Source organism: Protopterus annectens, chromosome 14.part0 (genome assembly GCF_019279795.1).
Source record: "Protopterus annectens isolate FY-2018-M chromosome 14.part0, PAN1.0, whole genome shotgun sequence".
NCBI lineage: Eukaryota > Metazoa > Chordata > Ceratodontiformes > Protopteridae > Protopterus > Protopterus annectens.
Window position 1 is genome coordinate 270,518,952 of NC_056748.1, and position 26,638 is coordinate 270,545,589.

A 26,638-nucleotide genomic window follows, 5' to 3' on the forward strand; every position below is an offset into this window, starting at 1 on the left:
AAAGCGAGCTATGAAAGCAGAATTGCAGCAGACACTACAACCAACCACAAAGCCTTCTACAGTTATATGAAGAATCTCCACACGGCAATAGTCAGATTTGCTCTGAGTTACTGCACAATGGCACCACCTATACTGAGCCAATATACTGGCCAACAGATTCAGTGCCAACTTCACCCCTCTAAAGGGCCAATCACAATACCAGAAGAATGCCAGGCACCCAGCATTATTGCAGCACAGGTTAAAGCTGCATTGTCCAAGGCCAAGAATACAGCTTCCATGAAAGGCAGATCATGCCTCCTGAACCTGATCGACTTCTTTGCAGTCACCAAAGCCATAGATGAGGGTAAGGTGGTTCACACAGCCTATCTTGACCTTGCCAAGGCTTTCAACACCATCCCCCATTCTGGAATTATAGCTAAATTCACTAAACTAGGTATAAATCCCTACATCACAAGATGTGTTGCCAACTGGTTCACTGACCGAACCCATACTGTAAAAGTTGCAGACTCCAAATCTGACCTCAAAGCAGTGGCAAGTGGAGTACCACAGGGTTCCGTCCTGGGACCTCTCCTGTTTGGTATCTACTTCTTTGAAGTACAGGCTAACACAGAAGGCCTCTGGCTAACGAAGTTCAGATGACTGCAAACTAGGAGCCATAGTCAAGTCCCTAAATGATGTAGACATCCTACAGAAGGACCTCACAGAGACAGATGCCTGGTGTCAGAGCCATGGCCTCAAGCTCAATGCCAAAAAGGGCAATGTTATCCCCTTTGGTAAAAACTCTGTACCCATGAATTACCACATAGGCAGCAATCTACTTAACACTAAATGTGTGATAAGAGACCTTGGGACCCAGGTGGACAGTAGTCTCTCCTTTGATAGTCACATCGCCACAGTAGTCAGGAAGTCCTTCTACGTAGCACACCTCATCATAAAAAAGGGTTCTCATCCAGGAAAAAAGTGGCCATTGTTCCTCTCTACTCGACACTCAGACCCATTAGAGAGTAAGATGCCCCTTTTGGAATGAACCTCACAAGACATCTGCAGCAGCTGAAAAGGCCACAGAAGTACCTCACAAGGAGGATTACTGGCCTCAAACAAATGCCCTACACTGACAGTCTCAAAAAAACTCCAGCTTTACTCTGTAGCATATCGCCTACTCAGAGGTGATCTCTGCCCAACATATAAAGCTATGTCAAACCCAGAGCTGTTGGACAAGCTACACCTAAAGAAATCCCAATCACTCCAAGCTACACGCTCTAGGGACCTAAACCTTGTCACCACAATAAACAGGACATGCTGGAGGGATAGATTCCTGCCCCAGACACTTCAAATACTCTGGAACAGGCCACCCATCTATGTCAAGTAAAGTTCTTCATTAGCACTCAAGAGAAATCTATTGGTCAGCCAGAGTCTCTCTATGTTGTATATAGGAAATACACCCCGGGATCACTTCTGTGTCTCGGCTTGACAGTGGCACAGGAAAATAACTTTCTTGGGTGGTGTAAGCAGGGAACCTTGTTGGCTAGGCTTACGTAGGCCCTCGGGCCGATAGCCTAGTACCTACTTATGAGACCCAACAATATCCGTAGCTATGTTCTACATGAACTACAAAGTGAACTGGCACCACATCTGTGTGCCCTATTCACTCACAGTCTCACCTCAGGCTTTGTCCCTACCGAATGGCACACTGCTACAATTATTCCTCTCCATAAAGGGGAGAAACTACATTCCCTGGGAATTGTCGCCCCATTAACATGACGAGTCCGATATGCAAGGCTATGGAGTGCATTATCATGGACCCAATTAACAAGGATACATCTCCAAACTCTAGATCCCATGCAGTTTGGTCTTGTGAAAGGTAGAGCATGCCTGCTCAACCTGGCTGACTTAGAGTCAGTCACCAGAGCTGTGGATAAGGGTAAGGCAGTTCATACAGCCCACTTCGATTTGGCCAAGCCTTTGATACCATCCCTCACTCAGGAATTACTGATAAACTCACCAAACTAGGCATCAACCCCTATATCATTAAGTGGGTTGCACACTGGCTCACAAAACCCGCAGCGTGAAAGTAGCAGACTCCAAGTTATCACAAGTGAAGTCCCACAGGGATCGGTCCTGGGTCCTCTCCTGTTTGGCATCTACTTCCCAGAAGTCCAGGCCAACATAGAGGGACTCTGGCTGACCAAGTTCACAGACTAGTGCAAGCTGGGAGCCATTATTAACTCCCCAAGTGATACAGCCTACAACAGAAAGGTCTCACTGAGACCAATGACTGGTGTCAAAACCATGGCCTTAAGCTTAAGGCCTAAAAATGCATCATCCCCTACGGGAAAAACTCAGTTCCCACTAATTACCACATTGATGGGAGCCCATTGAAGGCTTTTTAAGAGATCTGGGGACACATGTTGACAGCAACCTCTCCTTCGACCACCACATTGCCACGGTGGTCAGAAAGTCCTCTATGTGGCACATCATTATCAAGGGCTCTGAAGCCAGGAAGAAAAAAAGAGGTGGTCTGTCTTTACTCTTCCCTTATTAGACCAATCAAATATAATGCCCCATTTGGCACGTACCTCACTAGACACCTGCAACAGCTGGAGAGGCCACAAAAGTACCTCACGAAGGGGGTCCTAGGCCTTAAACACATGTCCTACACAGACAAACAAAAAAAAGTCCAGCTATTCTCAATCTCATATTGAGAACTAAGAGGTGATCTCTGCTTGACTTACAAAGCCATGTATGACCCAGCTCTGTTAGAAACACTACATCTAAAGAAATCCCAATCCCTCTGCACCACACGCTCCAGACACCTCAACCTCATTACCACAATCAACAGAATATGCTGGCGGGACAGATCCATAACCCAGAGGCTGCCCATGCCATACATAATCAACCAGCGCACCTCACTGACCCTCTTCAAGAGGGATCTTGAAGAGTGGATGGAAAATATAAAGTTTACCCCAGGGATCACTCAGTGACTCTGCTTGATAGAGGCACTAGGAACTAACATTGGGCGGCATGATGCCAGGGCACTTCTATGGGCTAGGTTTGTAGGCTCCAAGGCCATTATAGCCTAGTACACACCTATAAAAACTGGAAAACATTTGTATACAAACCCTTTTAAAGCAACTTTGCCACACACTGGAATGTGCTTGAATCATGTCTCCCACTTCTTTGCTCATGAATTCTGGACAAAAGCAAAGATAACAGGGAGTGGGGGATCTCAGGGAGAAAAAAAAGGGGGGGGGGTATTTTCAAATACTGTTCTAATTCACTAGGCTAGTAATGTGCAATTTACTAATGATTTGGATTACTATTTTGTGACTGAACGTATGTATCCATACAGTCTAATAATCATGTATTAACTATTTATTTTTCATTTTATTTAAAATTTGTTGACCAGGAAAGTCCAACTAGGTTCCACAGATCCTGTTTTCAGCAGAAGCCCGGGGAGAAATGCCCCAGAAGCATGTCTTTAGATTGTGGGAGGAAACCCACACGAACGCAGGGAGAATATGTAAACTTCACACAGAAGGCACTCCAGCAGAGAATCGAACCGGAGAATCTCTTGCTGTGAGGTGACAGTGTTAACCACTGCGCCGCCCATTACTCCCCACCCTTTGCTAGTGTATGCATCTCTCTTTCACTTTGTTTGTTCTGTACAACATCCGATAACTTATGGAGCTTCTCTCCCACAGCATTCACTAAATAAATTGGTTTCTGACCCAGTGGACTTTCCCTGTCAACAACAAATGTTAACAAATATATAGTAAAACAGGTTTTTCATCAGTGTGAATTGGCTAAGCCAGGTATGAAATTCTAGTATCTTACCAAGCAGGCAGTTTTCATGATTTACAAGACAAACACTCAAAAGTCCGACGTGAGCAAGGCAAAAATCACCAGTCAAAAAACGGGTCCGGGTACGACTCCGAGTGACGATTTTATTACCGAATTAGTTTTCTTTCCTTGAGTAACCTCGGGCTGTCTCTAAAAAGTCCATTTGGATCAGAGATTTACAGCAATTAAAATAAAACACATTTTAATAAGTAAATAGGGCAGGCAATCTTGGAAAATACTCGGTTACCACTGCACAATAAAGTGAACAAACTTGTTACTTTGTCTGGCGGCCGGGGATTGGCACGAATCGCCGCATGGGATTAACTGCCTTCCTCACAAACAGACAGCTAGGAACACTGTTACTGGAGATTATCCCCATGATCCCACGGACCCATTCTAAAGTAAGAGGTGCGACTATGCAATAATGAACTTCACAGGGAAGGGTCTGTATCCACTGCGTCTTTAAGCTATCAGTACTGGGCTTCTGCAGATTCGTTACTGAACTACTAGGAAGACAGAAAGCAGACATGCAGCACATATACTAAGTGAATACATCTGAACCAATTCCAGTTTTGTTTCCCGAATTTGCACAAAACACAATACGGTATTAGACTGCAAGTGACGTAAAATACCATGGAGAGATGTTGCAAGCGTTACACAGCGTTTATTTAACACCTGGTTCATACAGCTCTGTACCACAAGGACAAGGACACAACCCTGCAAGCAACCTCAGACAGAGATAAAACATACACAAAGAGTTAAGCTTCACCAGTGGGGCGACTTTATATGACACTGTATTTCCTTAGTATTACGCAACCGAATCTTAGGACGGCTAGCAAACCAACAGATCTGAATATTAAATAGTAATTTAGGCCATATCGGTCAACTAAATTAGGACAAATCCATAAGTAATCAGGGGCATTCTTATCACTACTATTAACCTGACATGTTAACAGAACAAGATAATGTGAATTAATATACAGTTTCTGTAGTAAAGTCATAAAGTCACCAGTTTTAGGATGAATTGAGAGGGACGGTCACAGAGCTAGTGTAAAAATCAGGGTCCCTGAAATGATTTAGGCTCATGTCCACACCTGTATAAGCCATAAACGTGTGTATCCAACCTTCAATTAGATGGACAAGTACAGCTTCGCAAGTCGCAACGCAGGGTTACATTTTACATCGTAACAACTTTTTAGCACAAAATCCTAAAATAATGGAGGGACAGATTTTGAATATTGCTCTTATGAACTTGACAAGTTCCTAGAAAAGGATTTGTACTAGCATGCATTTTCTGAACGGTATGAAATCTGAAACGCAAATGTCATTATTGACCTCACTTCTCACTGATTTGTCAGAAAGCCACATTGTTTTGGAGGAACAATCCAAAAATATAAAGGTAAAATGTGGACAATTTAGAGGTATGCTTCACGCACTCAATTAAACAACCTCACTACCGCACTTGACCTTCTACAACAATTCAATCTCCAGCTTGAGCTCTTAGCCACATTCACGTGTTCTGAGCTCAGCAAACTTTATGCTCATTTTGCCAAACTATAATAGTCAGGGACTGCTAACATTACAAAGCACAAAATTATAAATATTATGAGCATTACTGATCAGCTACAAATTAGCAGCCATCATAATACAATAGAACAGTAGCCAAAGCAAAAGAAAACTTCAAAACCATACATATGGATTAAAACGTTTAATACTACGAATTCCCTAACAGATTACAGTTTAACATTTTCCACATATATTTTTTGAATACTATTTACATTCATAGCCCGTTCATGCCATACTAGAAGGACCATATTTATGGTATACAATACACGCACCTATACGTAAAAGCTAGTTCTCGCCAATAGAATATTAATGTAATACTCACAGAGGATCGCAATAACTTCCCAAAGATAGCAGCCATCTTGCCTGATACAAATTTTGCTCTTTGGCCCTTTCTTAAAGGCACAGGCGCACTACTTATTCTCGAATACCGGCACGTGATATCATTCTGACGAGCTTTTCCCTTCAGTTGTAGCTCGTTGTAAGGAGCGTTCCTCATTTTCAGTTTTGAAAATTATGTTTTGTGCTATTCCACAATGAATGTTTTTTTTCTTATATACCTGATAAATAATATTGAGTAATATTGAAACATACTAAAATCATTAAAATAAATATTCATAAGTACGGTTAAGGAAGATATTACACCTCTGTACTCCTCCCTCATTAGGCCAATAATTGAGCATAACGCCCCATTTGGCATGTACCTCTCTAAAGATCTGCACAAACTGGAAAGGCCACAGAAACTCCTCACAAAGAGAATCCATGGCCTCCAATACCTGTCCTATGCGGACAGGCTCAAATCACTATCACTCTATGCATATATCCTACAGATTGCTCAGAGGTGATTTGTATCTTGCCTACAAGGCAATCTCGGACCTTGCCCTACTAGAGACGCTCCATATCCATAAGTCTAACTCCTCGCTTATTACCTGTTTGAAAGGCCTAAATCTAATATGCAACATCAACAAAACCTGCTGGAGACAGGTTTGTCTCCCAGAGGCTGCACCGTCAATGGAACATACTTCCCATACACGTCAAATAGAGTATCTCACTGACCCTCCTCAAGCGGAACCTTGATGAGTGGATGGGAAAACCACAAATCTGTCCCAGGGGTTCCACCTGTGTCTCTCATTGATAGGGGAGACAGGTGCTGACTGAGGTTCTTTTTTTGGGGTAAACTCTAGGCTAGGCTTATAAGGGCCCCAGGGCCATGGCCCATTAGCCTAGTAACCTCCTAGGATCTTATGAAGAAACAGTTAATAACCTCATTGTGAGGTTCCTAGTTTGTAGCCATTAGTAAGTGTTTCACATTGCAAATGGTACCGTTCATGTACAGCAGATGTAAGGATTTGAGATATACTAAAAAAAAAAAAAAAACAGTATAAGAAACTTCTCTGTGTGGAATATTTTCAATCCATATATATCTAGTTAATCACTGTATATTAATCAGATCAGATAATGGTAGTGGAAGTAGTGATCTTAAACTCGTCCTATGTCAAAAAAATAAAAAATATATAATTTGAAATATTGTACATAATTACTAAGTATTCAAAAGTAATCCAAGCAGGGAAGGCGGTCTGTTTCCAGTCGAAAATCCTTTATTAAGTACACAGACAAGTGATCCAATTAAAACAAAAATAACAGAGTAATAGTTTCCTCACAAGCTTTCTAACTATATATATATATATATATATATATATATATATATATATATATATATATATATATATACTTTTTATCAGGCAAGGGAGTGGTTTATTGGGCTGTAAAACAAAGTGTTATTGGTATACATGTTAAATTCACATCCCTTCCCCCATCAGTGTGACATTCGAGCTGGTCCTGCCCTACTTAGTAGCTGTTGTAATAATGTAAACCTTATGTAATTTAAATAAAATTAATAATGATGTGGTACGTCTTATTTAACCAGATTATTAAGTCTGTGATTTTATCCAAGATAATATACTACATGGCTGGAAATATATAAACCTTAGACCATTTGGCAATCAAAAAATATATATAAATATATACATATACACTTTGCATGTAAAAAATCATTGCAAAAATCATATTCTATTTTCATAACCACATCTTTGTTAACAATTAAACTCCTAGGAGTTACCATTGACCAGCAACTCAAATTCACAAAGCACATATCAACAACCATCACTAAAGTCCACAAACAGTTAGGTTCCCTCTATCGCTGCAAAAGTTATGTAACCACCGAATCTCAAATTGCAATAACCAGGACTCACCTCCTATCTACTCTACTTTATGCATCCCCAGTTCTAACTAATCTTTACAAAACTGATCTTAATAAACTTTCCATCTGTTACAACAAAATCGCTAGATTCGCTACCAATGCCAAATCACGATCCCACCACTGCCTTTCCCTACAAGCCTCTCATTGGCTTGAATTTCTAAACTTAATAAGGTACCATCAACTCAGCCTAGCTCATCTAATTCTGTACTATCCCGAGAAAAACTCTGACCTGACTAGTATGCTGAACTTCTACAATTCAAATAGACAACTTTGGTCCTCCAACAAAGCCTTAATCAAAACTATCACATGCAAAAGCAACTCCAAGGAATCCCTATTTGCCCATGAAATTGCAAAAATATGGAACAACCTTCCCCCAACCTCAGACTACAAAACTCTACACCCTTCTTCAAAAGCCTACTTAAAATATACCTCATCACAAACCATCTTTGTAACTGTAATTGACCCCCTGAAGCTTCATCCACTCATTATTTCTACACCCTATCTGTCCTGGACAACACACTCTAACTATACCTTTCCATGTGTGAGCAATAACCTATATATGATTGTATGTATATATATGTGTGTGTGTGTGTGTGTGTGTGTGTGTGTGTGTGTGTATTTATACATGCTCTTACACGTATATTTGCTTGAATGTATATATGTAAACTTAAACATTTATATACTCTTATTCAATTGTGAAATATCTTGCAATGCTCTACCAGGTTCTTATCTACTCTCATTATATATTTTGTATACTTGTATTTTCAACCAAAAGGGGGAATATCCTCTTATTGTATACTAACTGCTGTAAAGTCTACAATATGTATGCTACTACTCTGTAATGTCTCTTTTGAAAAATGTTCTTCTCTCTGTAAACCTAAGGAGTTTTTCTCCCCAGGACTCCACTGAAAATGGACACTTGTCCAGTCAGACTATCCTGGCAAACAAATGTTAAATAAATAATTAAATAAATAAATAAATAAAATATTTCTTCTCTTAATTTAATTAAGGGTTTGACATAATGGTTAAAGTCTTCACCTCATAGACACAAGGTACATGGTTTGATTCTGACCTCAGTTTACTGACTAGGTTTAAAATGGCCCTTCAAAGCAGTTAGCCTAGCATTCACCTATGAATCTCCTATATTTAACCCTGCTTTGGTATGTACCTAACCAGGCATATCCAACAAATAGGAACATCCACAGAGGTTCCTCACTAAAAGAATACAGGGTGTAAGTAATATGTCCAAAACCATAACAGAAATGCAAACAAAGCAAAACAACTAGCCACAGAATAAAATACTGAGTTTATTCACCTCTAGTGCCTCAGCTCACGCCTTCAAGAAGTAATCTATTTGTCAGCACGGAACAGTATATATACAAAAAAGTCTTAAAATAAATGATTACTTGATTAAAAATAATTCAATTAATTAATTAAAAATATATCTAATTACATTCACTATTAAGCCCACACAGAATTAAAGTATTATATTTTAAAATAAACATTGCTTCCTTAAACAGTATCTTGTCCTTTAATGTCACATGTTCACCCTGTTTTGCAGTTACTTGTTCTAAAATAATACCTTGTAAGAAGGTGAACTGCCCTCTATGATATTATTTAAAATGCATTGTTACTGGGCTTTCGATACACTATTTTTTGATGTCCCTGATGTGTTCTTGAAATCTAAGATTAAATTCCCTTTGATTCTCATCCACATAAAGTAGGTTAAAGGGGCACTACAAACATAATTAACCCCTTCAGTTGCATAAGTACATTTATTAATTGCAACACATTTAATATTATTAATTCTAGAAGAACACTTGACAACTTGATTACATACAGAAAAATTTCCACACTGGAAAGTGTCTATCTTTAAGGAAATATTCATAGAAATATAAGAAGTTGGAAGAACAAAATTACTGTATATTAGCATATCTGCCAAGCATCTACCCCTTTTAAATGATATATGTGGCACTCGATATAGCATTCTAGAAAGGTCAGGATTTTTCAATAAAAGTGGCCAATAATAGTTTAAAAGACTCACAACCTGCTCACTAAAAATATTGAAAATAGTTACAAAATAAATTTTCTTTTCTTACTCTCAGTATCAGTTATATTTACAAATTCATTGACTGGGGGAATGCATCTAGTCACTACAGGGATATTATTAACTTTGTAAATATTGTCCAAAAAAAAGGTAATATACTACTATTATTCCCTCCCTCTATAGATTCTCTTGGGTCCATAATTAGTATCTGTCATCTTACATATTTCAATAACTTTTTGGAAAGACTTCAAAACAATTTCCCTATTACAACCACAACGTATAAACATTTTAACAGTTTTATCTATTTCCCTATGAAAGGTAGAACCATCATTACAAAGTTTACTAATACGTAGAAATTCTCCATATGGAAGAGAAGAAATAAGATGAGATGGATGGCAACTTCCACCATGTAAATATTGCCCCATGTACACATTTTCTATGAATAGTAGTTCAAATTTGCCCATTACTAAGGCCCAATAGTTCCAAATCTAAAAAAGACAGACTTTCTTCCATGTGTAAACCATCAAATTTAAAGTTAAATTTATTATTTTGTAAATCTTATACAAAATTTTTAACTTGATCATGTTCCCCTTGACAAATAAATATTAAATCATCTATGTAACAAAAATAATAAAATACATATCTTTTAGCAAAACTATGTTGATATAAATATTCAGTTTCAAAAAGTGCGATAACTAAATTAGCATACTTGGGGCCAAAGGAGTCCCCATTTTTGTACCTAATACCTGCTGAAAATTTTCATCATTAAATGAAAAAAAATATTCACCAAACTAAAATGTACCAATTCAACAATGAAGTGCGAAAGGGGACTGTCTTCAAAAAATGATGAATTGCTTGAACCCCATGTATATGTTGGATAGAAGTGTATAGACTTTTAACATCCAGTGTAAGCCAGTACATGGTGGTATCCCATTTAAATTCAGTAATTTTATCTAAAAAATCTTGTGTGTCCCCAATATATAATGTAAGCTTTTTTTACATAGGGAAAAGATATTCATACAAAAAATCCAATATTGTGGAGAAAATACATCAAGGCAGATACGATAGGAAGACCTGTTAAGTTACTAAAACCTTTATGAATTTTGGGCAGGAAATAAAAGCTTGTCATATTACAATCATAAAATCCAAACATTTTCTTCACATCAGGGGACTGTATTGATGACATTGTCATGAATAGTAATGTTGAAAATACATAATACCCCACCTCACATAATAATGGCAGTTCCAACAACCTGTACTGTGCTGAGTCTAAGGCACAGAACAACTTCAACACTGCATTTGTGACGACGTTTAATAGTTCCAGTAGAAATATAGCTAATATACTGTCTAAGAACTGGTTGGTAATAGTGAACAGTAAGGATATTAGGGAACGTGTTGGGGAGAAACCCTGTATTGTTTATAGAAATGTATAAATGCTTTAAGATAATTTTGGAAATTAGGACTAAGAGACGTAGAAGTGGGAGTATGGCAGCTGTAATTATTGTCCATACATTAAAGAAGAAAGTAATTTTAGTATAAATAATATTAACGTGAAGTTAAATCAGAAGTGTTCATGTAACACTGAGAAAGTGTTGTATTGTGCCCTCTGTTCAAAGTGTCCTTGTTTCTATATTGGTAAGATGGAAAGGAAATTCAGGAACCGTATATACATACACCTTAAGGACATAAGGAATAAGAATATAAAAAATGCATTGGCAAAACATTGCCTTGAATATGTTGACCATAATTTCAAATTTATAATCATTGAGGCCCTTATTCCTGACATAAGAGGTGGTCCATGGGCACTTATTTTGGAAAAGCATGAGGCTTTATGGCAATTGAGAACTAATGGCACACAGTGGCCAGGGCTAAATGATGCATTCTCACTGTCTTGCTTTCTAAATTTGAAAGCATTAGAAAGATTAATTTATTGTATTAAGTATTTTTACATGAATTTTTTATGCTACACTTTGTATGTTTGAACTAACGTTCATTTATTTAAAATATTTATTATCCCTGTTTTTCTGATATATCTTATACTATCTCTTAAAATTTATTTTATAATAATATTATTATATTTATTTTAACATATATTTATAGCTACATGAAGATTTTAAAAGTCTTGTAATGAATTTAGTGTGCTGGTGGGCGTGTTTTATTAATTAGGGGCATTGTACTGATAACATAGTTGAATTGTTTTATATTTAAGTAGGTCATTATTATTATTTGTTATCTGAAGAATTCTCTGAATTAGCAGAGACAAAAGTGCTTATCTGATTGTGATTTGAACTTATTGAATAAACGGCATTATCTAGGTCGGCCACGGTGGTGCAGCGGTTAGCGTTGCTGCCTCACAGCAAGAGGTTCTCCGGTTTGATCCTCGGCTGGGGAGCCTTCTGTGTGGAGTCTGCATGTCCTCCCTGTGGTCGCGTGGGTTTCCTCAGGGTGCTCCGGTTTCCTCCCACATTCCAAAGACATGCTGTACATGGACTGGACACTTTAAATTGGCCCTAGGTGTGAGTGTGTGTGTGTGCCTTCTGTGGAAGGTTGGGTGCCGTGCTGGCAACCCGTCACTGTAAAACTCCACTGCCAGTCATTAGCGGACAGGTGATCTGCTGTGGTGACCCCTAACTGGGAAAAGCCAAAAGAAGAAGAAGAAACTGCTTTATCTGTGCATCAGCAGCTCAACTGTGGATTTTTTTGTGAGGAACGAACAAGTTCTGCATAATATTGTGGCCCTTTGCTCTGCTTGTGCCCTGTTGTTTTCAATTTTGTGACTTTTCGTTCATTTGGTTTAGTATCATGTATGTGGGCACTAAAGAGGGGGACTCAATTATGCTATTTAACCAAACAGTGAACAGCTCATTTGCTGCACTGAACAGTTCACTAGAGAAACTCACACAACAGCTTGAACAACTGGTCATTCTTATCAAAATGCTTCCTTATCTGAATAGGAAGTTAACGCCTAGGTACTACCAGCATGCAGGTCTGCTCGTCTTTTGCTGCAGGAGCAGCCAGCAGGTTTACTATCCATAAATCAAAACTCTTCTACATAGAATGAACCTGGTTCTCAACCATTTTGCCAGAGGGGAATTCATTTAGTAAATGGAGATGAACGGTACTTGGCAAGCCAGGACGTGAATGTAAACAGTAATAGGAACATTACAGTGAATGGCGAGATCGTTCTCAATGAATGGCTGAATTCAAACTTCTCCTTTGGCTACACGGATCCTAATATGACTGTAAGTAATGATAAATACATTGATAAACTACAAAAGCTTGACTTTCAGTGCGATTTTCAATATCCCCCTTCCTTATTCCTTCATAAATAGTTTCAATAACTTTATAGATGAACAAATGCGTCGCATTGGTATCTACATACACTGCTAGTGCATTGTGCAGATCTTTATTAAGAATATTCCTTTGATGTAAACCAACCAACCCTTTAAAAAATATATTTTATGACATTTTACTGAATTGAGAGAGGCTAAATGGATTGTTAATCTACGAGCTGATCAACCTCCCAGTTTAAACAGTGTCATCCCCCTAAAACCTACATTGAAAGCTAGGAGACCTACCACTGGTTAACATGGAGGCGTGTCAACCATATGCTCTGATGATTGGTTATCGAACCACTGAATGAAAAGTATTCTTGAATGAAAAGACTAATCTAATGTCATAACCGCATTATTGGTCCATTTGGAGGGGGGACTCAGACCTAAGATTCTGATAGGTAAAGGAAGTATGAATTGTACAGCAAACGGAAATTAGGTATGACTGAAAAAGGCGTTCAAAGTCCCATTAATCACATGATATGAAGATTAATAATCAAAAGCGCTTATTATATGTCATTTAGAGGGACTATATACATTTTACTCTATCGTTCATTAAAATTGTTTTTAGCATTTATTTAGCGGTTTTTCACAGATTTTTTAGCCGTGGATGTACAGCTCGTTGATTTCTGTTTCCTTTTACGTCTTTGTGACCGGCTGTACTTGAGCAGTGGGAGGTATACCATATATATTTTTTATTTTGCCTGTTTATATACTCAACCTCTGCACTTGGCGAATGAAGCTAATAATCATAATAGTAAAGGGAATACTCTGAACATTGATTTTTTACGGAGTAAAAGCTCTGAACAAATGGAAGTTAATGTAAATCCATTATTGAATATGTGCTTTGATTCAACCGAAGTCATTGAAAGTAATGAGGCAGTTGACAACAGATATTTTGATGCGCTCTTGCACGAAGTGGAGACAGCAGCTTTTTAATTAAAAAGGTTAATTTAGCAGCGTTTTCATTTGGAAGCCAGTATGAATCACCAAGTTATACCTAGAAGGATGCATGTGAAATGTATGCCCAGTTATGGAAACCAACATCCAGATTTAATAGCGTGTTGGCAAGCCATCAATTTAGAAACGAGTTTTCATTATATGAAATTAATAATCAAATACTTTAAGCCAGAGGAAGATAACATTGCCAAGCAAATAAAAGAAAAACAAACAGAGTTAGAGAAGGTGAACTTGAATGCCTATGAAATAAATAAGCTAGAAATGCTACAATTTAATTTGAATGTTTATGAGTCAAAACTGAAAGACCAGAAAGTAAACAAATTGTGTAGAGATGTGGCAGATTTTAAACGTGGCCATATATTCGAATGGCCAAGGGAGGAACCAAGGGTTACAGCTTGTGTGCAACATCCGGATAAGAGATGTAATTCCTCTGTCAGGACTGACAACACCTTTGTTAGAACTACTACTGAAAGTGAAGAGAACTTACTGACTCCTTCTACACATGAAATTTTATCTAGTACATCATCTAACTCAAACCTAGCAGGTCTGAGTAATATATCTGTCACAGGGACAATTCCTAAGAAAGGTGCAGCACATTTTCCAGCAGCCACACAACTGCCGGTTTTTCTCAAACAGTCGTTTCACAAGAATCAATGGTTTCACATTCAAGAGTGAAAGAGAAAGCAAACCTTAACCTAAAAACCAGGTTGGTTGTAAATATTTCTAAATATGAATTAACTGCAGCAGAACAATCCATCTTGCAAAAGGGGTTGACTTTCATTCCTGCTTTGAAATCTGATCTGAGTGAATTTGTCATGGATTTAAAATGTTTTGGATGAAATGTCACTTTGAAGAGTATATATGGGAATAATACCGACCATAGCAAGTCTTTAAGGAAACTTAGCACATTTGTACCGCTGAGCCATCCTGCAGTAGAACTGTTTATCCGTCTATGCAACAATGAAGTGGAGAAACTAAGAATGGATACTAATACTAAGCATTATCGGAATATCAGCTTTGAAGAAAGACAAGCACTATATAATCTACAACATAATGAAAATATTATTCTCAAGCCAGCAGACAAAGGAGGAGCCATTGTGGTTGTTGAAACCGCATGGTATAGAGAGAAGATGGAAAAAATGTTAAGTGAAAAGAAAACATATAATAAAGTAACTCCAGTGACTCTCAATCAAGCAATACAGAGAGTTAATGGTTATCTTCAAGACATGTTACTTGAAGGACAGATTAATTTAGAACTTTTTAAATTCATAGAGGTTTTGAAACCTACCATACTAACCATAAATAGATTACCCAAAATACATAAGGATCTTCATGACCCCCCCCCCCCATCCAATAGTATCAGGACAGGGATGGATCACGGAGACTATTTCCCTGTTTGTAGAAAATGAGTTGAGGAAAGTATTGAATCTCTCCATGAGACAGTGTTACAAGACACGGATGATTTTCTGAACAAGATCCCTAATGACATAGGGATAGAATCTATAAGGAAAAATCTGATGGAAAGGAAAAAAATCTGCTGAAATAAACAGGATATGTGCACTATTGGAACTGATCCTTGAGAACAACTACTTTGTGCATGGGGACTCTGTATATTGGAAGAAATGGGGGGTTGCCATGGGCACCTCCTGTGCCAATAGCTACTCTAATTTAGTGCTGGTGGAGTGGGAGGCTGAACATGTTCTCAGCTCCAACAATCCCTGGCTTGACAGTATTTTATACTATGGCCATTTTGTGGATGACCTGTTCATTTTATGGAGAGGAGATGAGCAACAGTTCATGTTGTTCTGTGACTATCTCAATATGACAGCCTCATTTGTGAGGTTCACTGTGGTATGGTGTCATGACACAGTCAGCTTTTTGGATGACAATATTGTATTGAATGAAGGAAATAAAATGGATACAGAGTTACACAGAAAAAGCATGTGGAGGGACCATTACCTTTTGAAAAGTAGTATGCATCCCAGACATGTTGTCAGAAACATTATGAGAAATGAAACCACAAGGATTCATAAGAGATGCAGCCAAGAAACTGTTAGACATAAAGAAATTGAGTTCTTGCAAAAAAACGTTAGGGAGAGAGGCTCCAGTGAGAGAGATGTATGTGTACCTCCATTAGATCAAAGGGAAAAGTCGGAACATACAGGAACTACTAGAGTTATGCTCACTTATAGTACAGATAATAAACAGATCCAAAATGTGATAAAACAATTTTGGCCCATCCTAACCCAAGATCCACAACTGAAAAATATCATAGGTGAGAGACCAAGCTTTAGTTATAAAAATAAGAAGAACATAAAAAGACTTTTATGTACCAAAGATGGGTTTAATAAACCTCCAATCACAGGACAAAAAGGAATGTTCAGATGTGGCCATTGTGCAGCTTGTCCATACATTGACAATGGCAACTGTTTTGAACATCCCAGGACAAAGAAAAATTATGTTTTTAATGTAAAGGCTACATATATTATTGCCACTGTCGTTTATTTGGCTACTTGTAAATCATGTTCAACTTATTATGTGAGAAAAACCAATCAACCCTTTAAAAATGTATTTTACGAAATCAAAGGGATATTCTTACTAAAGATCTGCACAATGCACTAGCAGTGCTTGTAGATACCAATGTAACGCATTAGTTCATCTATAAAGTTATTGAAACTATTTATGTAGTAATACGGAAGGGGGATACTGAAAATCGCACTGAATTGAGAGAGGCTAAATGGATTGTTAATCTACAAGCTGATCAACCTCCCGATTTAAACAGTGTCACCCCCTTAAAACCTACAAGGAAAGCTAGGAGACCTACTATTGGTTAACACGGAGGCGTGTCAAACATATGCTCTGATGATTGGTTATCGAACCTCTGAATGAAAAGTATTCTTGAATGAAAAGACTAATCTAATGTCATAACCGCATTATTGGTCAATTTGGAGGGAGGACCCAGACCTAAGATTCTGATAGGTAAAGGAAGTATGAATTGTACAGCAAACGGAAATTAAGTATGACTGAAAAAGGTGTTCAAAGTCCCATTGATCACACGATCTGAAGAAGATTAATAATTGAAAGCGCTTATCGTATGTCATTTAGAGGGACTTCATCTACCTTGCATTAAAATTGTTTTTAGCATTTTTTTAGCGTTTTTTCAAAGATTTTTTAGCCATGGATGTACAGCTCGTTGATTTCTGTTTCCTTTTACATCTTGAAACATAGGGATTTATACCTAATTTAGTGAGATTATCTATAATTCCAGAGTGGGTGATGGTGTCAAAAGCCTTGGCGAGATCTAGATAGGCTATGTGAACAACCTTACCCTCATCTACGGCTTTGGTGACTGCTTCAAGGAAGTCTGTCAGGTGTAGGAGACATGATCTGCCTTTTACAAACCCAAACTGGGTGGGGTCCAGAATTTGGAGATTACCAATGTCTTTGTTTATAAGTTTCATGATGATATGTTCCATGGCCTTGCAGACCAGCCTCATTAGGCTAATGGGGCGGTAGTTCTTGGGGTCTGTGGTGGCTCCCCCTTTGTGGAGTGGGATAACTGTCGCTGTGCGCCATTAAGTGGGTACAAAGCCTGGGGTGAGGTTATGATTGAACATGGTGCTTAGGCGGGGTGCCAGTTCATGCTGTAGTTCGTGTAGAAAGCAGCCTGGGATGTTTCCAGGTCCTATGGCTGCTGTGTTCTTGGCTTTGGAGAGAGTGGTTATTAACTGTGCAGCCATGTTTACAGGAACTTTGCATTCTTACGGTATAGAAATGGGCCCTTTAGGGGGTGAGAGAGGGGTAAAGTTAGCACTGAACCTATCTGCCAGGATGTTGGTAATATCATTTGGTTCTGTAGCTTTAGTGCCATTGTGCTGTAACTCAGAGCAGATCTGAGTGTTTACATTGAGATTCTTGACATAGCTATAGAATGCTTTGTGGTTGTCTTTAGAATCAGTGGCGATTTTGTTTTTGTAACTAGCTTTGGAGGATTTAATGAGGGATCTCAGCTTCTTACTGAGGCTGACCTGGGAGTTCCTCCAGTCATGGGATTTTACTCTTTTTTGCAACAGTTTCTTTCTTCTGTTGTAGAGTTTGTTTATGGCAGGGGACCACCAGATTGGCTTTCTTTTTTTGGAGGATAGCATCTTAGTTCTGTTAGGGATAGCACGATCCATGCACTCATGTAAGTGCTTATAAAATGTATTTGTGTAGGATTCAGCAGTTGTACCTCTATTGTTTGTCTGCATGGGTGTCGTGAAGTTTGCCACTTCTGTCTTAAGAAGCGTGAAGTTGGCTTTGGAGAACTTTTTTATGGTGGTTTCCCTAATTGGGGGGGGGGGGGGTAGGGGCAGGATGTGGATGTCTAGGGTGATTAGCTTGTGGTCAGATCTAACCAATGAGGAATTGACCTCTGGTGTGGAACACCAGTCGCCCATGTTGGTAATTACCATGTCTAAGATATTGCTGCCCCTGGTGGGGGTGTGGATAAGTTGATCCAAGGTGTTGGAATTTATGAATTCCAGAAAACGTTGAACAAAAGAGTTGATACATGAGCAGTTTTCACAGTTAATGGTGGGGTAGTTGAAATCACCCATTATGAGGGTGTTGGGTTGTACCCTAATATTTTCCAGTGTATCAAGAAATGAGGAGAGGGAATCCTGTGGCATGGTGGGGGATCTGTAGCAAGTTACAATTTGGATTGCGGTCTTGGCAAGAGTTAGTTGCACTTGGATAATATCGGATACATTATGCTGAGCAACTAGCCTGGAGGTGTGGATACCTTTAATGACTATGGACACACCTCCGCCTTTAGTGTTTCGGTCCAGGTTAGGTGGCCAGAAGGTGTGGTATGAATTATAGCCTGGTAATGCAGGGGTGCTCTCTGGAGCCTTGAACCAGGTCTCTGTCACTGCACAGATGTCGATGTTCTCTATTTTAAGGTGTGCCTCGAGTGAATGCATTTTGAGGTTTAGACGTCTAGCATTGAGTAGCATTACCATCAGATTTTGCTTGCTTGTACCTGTTATGGTGGTGAATTTATCATTTGAACCATGCCTAAAAAAGGCGCTATAAGGGTGGCAAGAGCCTTAGCCAGTATCCGGAATCCCAAGGGTGACAGGGGCAGGCCATCTCTGGCAAAGCATCGTGGTTTGTTGATCATGTCATCCCAGGCAGACAGATACTGGATCTCCTTAAAATGACACCAGAAGCTTAGCCAATTGTTGAAGTCAATCATTTTGTCCTTGTACTGTGGTATCATTCTGGGTGATGGCAGGATGCTACTCAGGGCTAGGGTCATACCTGCCTGGGCTACAAGATCGGAGACCTCCTCCATGTCTCTTTTCCTGTAGTCCAGGGAGGTACGTCTCAGGTCATTCACACCAGCATGGACAATGACAGAGTCATATTTGTACTTGTTGTGGAGTGACCTGAGTGTGTGCATTATGTGGTGGATCCTGGCACCCGACAGGCAGCTAATAGTAACTTTCTCCTTATTTAGCCTGGTGAGTGGAACATCAGTGTGCCTGACTATAGAGTCACCTATGACTAGAGTGTTGGGTACGTTGTTATGCCTTATGGGGTGTGGTTGAGTGGCACACTGAGTTTGTGGGCTATGTGTTATTTGGGTTGTGTTGGGGGTGGAGGTTGTTTGCATTTCTGCTTTGGAGGTCTCTGTTGCTTGAGCAGATTTTTACTGAGAGCCTCCACGAATGTAGGTGTGTGTTTTGTGTTTCTATGTGTCTGTTTTGGTGGTGTAGGTTTTGAGGGACTATGTGATGAGTGTGGTGTGGTGCAAGTGTTTACCTTCTCCTCTTGACTGTCTAGTCCAGTCTTGGGTGAAGAGAGCTTTGCTTCCAGTTTGGCTATATAAGTGCATCTTTCACAGGTTGTAGTGTTGGGTGGTAGGAGGAGAGGGTTGTCTGTGTACATGAGGCAATTGCTGCATTGCCCCAATATGCCCAGATTCATCAGGTAGACAAGGAAAACTCTGGGAGCTGACCCTTAGACATGTCTGGATAGGCACTTATTTATTAAGTACTAAAAACTGTTTTCCTCTAGACAAGTGAGGAAAGTTGAGTGCTGTAGTAATTTGTAGCTTATTTAGTGCTTACAACAAGTTCTGAACAAACGCTGAGCTCAAAGAAACATATTTGAGTGCTAAAACAAAAAAAAAGCTAATTTAAGGGAAATTTTAAACAGCAGACTTTATGGCACCGGGAATAGTTTAACCCTATCTAAGTGGCGATGCATAACGTGTATTTTTTTTTTATATATATAACAGTAACAAATGAGCAAACTGATTTAAACAAAGTAACCAATAACAAGCTAAAAACTGAACCCTATTCCAGCAGTCTTCAGTCAGACAAGTTCTAATTGCACACTCCTGCCACTAGGGTGCAGGGAAACCTTCTCCAAAAAAAGATGGTCTGGATTAGTGCTCAAGTTATACAACCAAAGCTAGATTCAGCAGGTCTGAATTTAGTCTATGCTACAACAAACAAGTCGTACCAATTTCAGAAAGAAACAGTTCAAATAAGCAGGCACAATAAGCCTTTAACCAGAAACTCCCAGGTCAGAAGGGCCGAATCTACCCTCTCCTCCCACAAGAGTGCAGACCACACCTTCTTAATGTAAAATAACTGGCCCGAAGCCCAAGTGCTTAAACCAGAGCTAATACACTTTTAGAATAACAAACACTAAGCCTTCAATCAGCAATTCCCAACTTAGAAGGATATAAGCTACCTGTCCTGTTACAACAGTGCAGACCACAAACCTTCTTAATGTAAAACAACTGGTCTAAAGCCCAAGTGCTTCAACCAAAGGCTTAGAATAACAGTTACAATTTAATCAGGCTACTAACAAGCTGTAATAAATGCAGCAGAATAAATGCAATTAAGTACTTTTAAGAACAAGCAGCAAAAGCAAAATAAAGTAATACTCTATTAACATCAAAAACCTGTTTAATTTTGCTGTCATCTCCTGACATTCCGTTAGTGTTGAAACTAGTATATTCCATAACACACATAAGAAGCTGTATTTCTTCTTGCCTCTGTACTTTGCTATATTGTAGTGCATGGAACAAAGCAATTGTTCTCAAAAAATGGGAAAAAAGACAAGCTTGTTAAAAACTTTTAAATACTGTTAAGATTGAGTCCTGCTCTGGGAACTGAAAGTGGACAATGCTGGCTAGCAAAGAACAGCGGCATAAGGGTAAATAGCTTTAAAAGCTATTAGATACTTGACTCTGCCACATTTATAAACAAAAAGTGTTGTAGAACAAAGTGTTTAACAGCTTTTAAAGCAGTTTGACTCTAGAGATTCAGTTTGTTTCTGCCTGCTCTGTATATGATAACCCTAAAGTGTTTTACTGGCTTTCAAAGACTTTGACAACTGGTAAAACAGTTTGAGTTCTTACGCTTTGCTCTTTTTTTCTCTAAGTGATAGCACATGGTACGGATAAAGGTCCATATACTAAGAACTGTGATCAGGTCTGATCCATCATAACCCTTAATATATGCTTTTGACATAGATACCCAGTATTAATCTCTTGAGCTTTATTCTCAAGATGAATTTCTTGGCATCCACGCCTCAAACACATAATAAGTTGGTTATGATTGGAGACAGGAACATAACCCTCCATGGTTTACACTTTTTGTTTTGATATTCATATTATGTGTACTCTACTGTATTGCTTTGTATCACAATTTGTATTGCTACTAAATAGTTTCTGTAGTGTCAGATTTTACTTGTTACCGAGCCTGTCCTCTTGTACTGCTGTTTGATTTTTGACTGCCTTCCTTGCTGTTGCACTCTGAATTGCATTAACTGAACTGCTCTGACTAATCTTATGCCTGAATCTTACTAGTTCACTGTTGGCTATCTATTTGTGACCACTGCTACTTGCCTTGATACCTAAACTGCATCTAGTTTGTTAGATATACTGCTTTGTTCTTTGGTTGCTAAGTATATCCCCTGCATTGTGTCACTTGTCTGGTCAGGATAAAGCAGATGAACAGTTGTGGGTTCAGTTCAAGCAGCTTTATTATATACAAACACATCAGGATTGAGGCTTAGTAACTTAAACTTAAATAAACTCATAAACAGATTGACTACTGCACTCTATACATGTGAACACTGTGGCTGTTCTCTCAAAATGGCACTGCTGCCTGCACATGCTCTCTATTTATATGCACATGCCCTCACTTTGAAATGCTTGTTAAAATTACAACACATGCTCTGTTCTACATCTCCCTCTTTGAGAAATAGGTCATGTACAGTAATAATGACAACAATCATTGACATGCAATTATACAGAACTACTTACCAATGAAACAATCATATCCAAGTTGCTGTGTATTTTACACTAAGTCTGGAAATATGACATGATTGTGTAACATAAAAACTAGGACTGGGTTTAGCAACAGGCACTGTCTTTAATGAATGTTCAACTTCAGGGACATCTGAGACATCATTAGGAACGGGAACAGGTACTGAAACATGTCTTTCAACAGGAACATCGTCTGGATTGCTCCGAGATCCAGACTCTGTATTACAGGTACAATGCTGCAATATCGATTCAGACAGCAGAATAAGATGCCTTTGATTTCTTCTGTATTCTATACCCTCATATTCCACTAAGTAAGCTCTTGTCTTGGCACATATACCTCTCACTTGACCAATTCGATCAAAACCTTTCGCTGTTTGCATCCTCACTATCTCGCCTTCTTTCAATGGACAAAGAAATCTGCTAGTTTTATCATAGCTGGACTTCTGAAATGAATGCTTTTTGAATTGTTGGGCTTTGATTGCTCTGGTGTTTTTAGCATTAGGCACCAACAAACTGGAACTGATAGGCAAGGTTGTTCTGGTTTGCCTAGACAGAAGTCTCTGAGCAGGCGAGCCAAGTAAATTGTCATGGGGTATATTTCAGAGATTAAGCAAATTCAAGAAAATATCGGAATTGCCACGGTTTGACCTCTCTAGTAATTGCTTTGCACTTTGTACTGCATGTTCAGCTAGGTCGTTTGAATGTGGGTACTCAGGACTACTGGTAAAATGGATAAAGTTCCACTCTTTTACAAATTTCTGAAATATCTGACTGGTAAACTGGGCACCATTGTCAGATATAACTTTGTGTGGACTACCATGGAATGAGAAATGACATTTCAACTTAATAATGACAATACAGGATGTTAGGTTAGGTAGCAGATCAATCTCAAACCAGTTTGAATAAGAGTCCACCAACACTAAGTAATGTTGACTGTTCCACTCAAATATATCAGTGGCTACTGTTGACCAAGGTAGTTCAGGAATCTGGTTTAGCTGAAGTGGCTCTTTTTGCAAATGCAGTTTAATACTATTGCAGACTGAACAAGATGAAAGTACTTTATCGATATCTTTTGACAGAGAAAGCCAAAATACCAGTCCTCTCAACCTTCTTTTGGTAGCTTCAGAACCTGGGTGGCCACAATGCAAAATCTGGATGCACTCATGTTGTAAGGAAGTAGGAATGACAACTTTAGGACCTTTGAAAATGATACCATCTTCCATCAACATCTCATCTCTGTAAGGAAAATAAGGTTGCACTTCTGTTTTACTACACAAGATTGCTTTGACGGCCATTAAACATTGATGAAGTGGTTGAGCTTTTGCAAAACTATATCAGTCTTTGTATGATCTGTTAGCTAATCAAGTCTTGTGTTAGAAAAAATACCCACTTCCATGACATCAAAGTCAAAATTCTCTGCATCAAGATTTTCTGAGGTATTTCTGGGTGATCTGGATAAGGTATCAGCCAGATAAAGAAGTTTGCCTCTTGAATAGACCATTTTGAAGTTGTACTTTTGTAATCTGAGCATCATTCTTTGTAGTCTTGCTGGAGTGGTATGCATAGACTTCTTTAAAATAGTGACTAGGGGCTGATGATCAGTCTCAATCTGGATAGCTCGACCATAAATATAATCATGAAACTTCGAACATGCGAACACAATTGCCAAAGGTTCCTTCTCAGTTTGAGCATACTGCATCTCAGTCTGGCTAAAAGTTCTAGATTCATAGGCTACTGGTCTGCCCTCTTGAAGAATAACTGCACCAAGACCAAACTTTGAAACATCACAGGAAAGAATCACTGGTTTTGGGATATCATAGCATCTTAACATAGGTGGACTTGCAATTTTCTGTTTAAGGTCATCAAATGCTCTCTGATGTTGCTCCAACCATGACCAGGTACCATTTTTGCACATCAGCTCCCTTAAGGGTACTGATAATTCACTGAAGTATGGTATAAACTTGCTCAAATAGTTTACCATACCAAGAAAACACTGTAAGGCTTGGACATTGTCTGGAGCTGTAATCTCAAGAATAGCTGTTTGTTTAGAAGGATCTGGTCATAAGCCTGAACTGGTAAATAAATGACCTACATAAGTAACGTCTGGTAGCCTGAATTTACATTTCAGAGGATTGAGCTTTAGATTTACTTCACATGCTATTTCCAGAACTTTCCTGATGTTTCTGTCATGCTCTGCTTCATCATTGCCTCCAACTAGTAAATCATCCTCTATTATTGCACATGGATAACCCAGAAAAATTTGCCCCATTGCACACTGAAAGACTTCACTGGCAGAATTTATTCCGAAAAGCATTCTGAGAAATCTGTATCTACCAAATGGTGTGCTGAATGTAGTCAGTAGTAAAGATTTGTGATCAAGCATTACTTGCCAAAATTAACTCCTTGCATCCAAGACAGAAAAACACTGGCATTTGTCATAAGGGTAGCAACTTCCTTGACTGTACGCATGGTGGGGTCTCTTTACTGCTTTGTTTAAGTCTCTTGGGTCAATACATATTCTGATTTCATCTGAGCTTTTCTTATGAGCGACCACCATGGAAGACACCCATTCAGTTGGTTCTGTAACTGGACAAATCACACATTGCTGCACCATCTTATCTAACTGGACTTTGACTCTGTCCTGCATAGCTATTGGAACTCTTCTCACTGGTCTGACCACTGGACTGATCTCTGGGTCTAATTTCATGGACTACACAACTGGAAGTTTACCTAGCTCGTCTTTAAAAACATCACCATACTCTGAGAAAATAGCATTGGTGAAACTGGAACTAGGACATGTGTTTACATGATGGACTTCTTTGGTAAAAGAAAGCAGTTACCTAATAATGACTGCACAGGTATTCTGAGTACATACAATTGCAAGCTGTAACTGTTTCCAGCCGAATAGAATGAAAGCAATACTGAGCCTTTGGTTTGAATCTCTTCACCTCCATAAGCACCAAGCTTTGCACAGTTGGCTAAATTAAGTTGTTCACCAGCTCTTATTCTAGCAAATGTTTCTGCTGACATAACATTGCACTTTGAACCAGTGTCCACCTTGAGCTCTGTGGGTTTACCATTGATCAGGACAGTACAAAACACTTAATTTTTTTGCCAACAAATCTAATGCATTAACCTTTTTACTAACTACTGATACACCATCTACATAGAAAATAGAGTTGCAGCTTTCTATATGACCAACTTGCTTTTTTGAGAGACCTTTCCTAATACACAAATGAGGCTTGCTTGATTTACAAAGCTTTTAAAGTGGTTCCATTTTTCACACTCGTTGCATTGCTGACCAAATGCTAAGCACTTCTCTCTTTTGGATTAATGACTGGCACCACAGTTATGACAGTTAACAATGAGACTTGACCTGGATTTTGCTGGCTCACCCTAATGCTGCACTGAGCATGTCCGTTTTACTGAGCTAGTCTTAAAACTTGCTGGAAGGGTATGGGTTATCCCTTGAAATCCTGCAGGGGCTGCAGCTACCATGTGCTTGGGCCTGTTTCTGTTAGGCACATACTGCATGCTGTCTACGTTTGCTCTAGAGGCTGTTGAAACCATGCTCTTATCACTTGCAAGCATATTTCTGTGCCTTTCTGTAAGCTCATGTATTTGACAAATCTCTATGACTTTGCTCAGTGTTAAATCACTGTCTCAAAGCAAACTCTTTCTCACAGCAGCATTGTTAACACCACACACAAGCCTGTCTTTTATCAACTTCTTTCAAATCACCAAACCTGCACATTTTAGCTTTGCTTCTCAAGTCAGTAATATACACTGCAAAAGTTTATCTTGGCTTTTGGTCTGTTGTATAAAATAAGTGCCTCTCCAATGTAACACTTGTCTGGGGGTTACACATTTCTCTAAATTTACATTTCAAGCACTCAGGGTTCCTCCCTTGATTCGGCTTGTACAGCAATATGATGGTTTCCCCTTCCTCTGCATATACTGCTGGTGGATACACAAATGAATGCTCTCGTTCAATGGCTTCTGACCCTGCTAGATTAAGCAGAATAAATGCTCTTGTACATGCATCTTTGTCAGAAAAAGCTGCTTGTATGAACATACCGTATTCCTGCTCAAACACTTTCCAATTCTCTGCAATAGGATCAAACACAAGTGGACTGGGTCTGCAAAATGCCTCTGCCATGCCAACACACAGTAATAAGCACCCTTCAAATTATGTACAAACGCACACATAAACACCAGAAAGTTATGCCAGAACTTATAACTATGTTCAACAGCACAATAGACTCCTTGAAATAACTGCACTTTGTAAAATAAGTTTCCATAGC

At 38.9% G+C, this 26,638-nt stretch overlaps 1 protein-coding gene across 2 annotated transcripts in view; it reads right to left on the reverse strand.

Annotated features, from left to right (window-relative positions):
• PRDX3 (peroxiredoxin 3) overlaps nt 1-5,917 on the reverse strand; it is a 223,465-nt gene extending 217,548 nt beyond the window's left edge. The window contains exon 1 of one of the 2 annotated variants that reach the window (XM_044055983.1): nt 5,729-5,917. In XM_044055983.1, the coding sequence (XP_043911918.1) occupies nt 5,729-5,902 (174 nt within the window). In that variant the 5' untranslated portion in view covers nt 5,903-5,917. Of the gene's footprint in view, nt 1-3,834; nt 3,868-5,728 lie in introns of those variants that run through there. The other variant, XM_044055984.1, reaches the window with a different exon arrangement.
• Between the last annotated feature and the right edge of the window lie 20,721 nt (nt 5,918-26,638).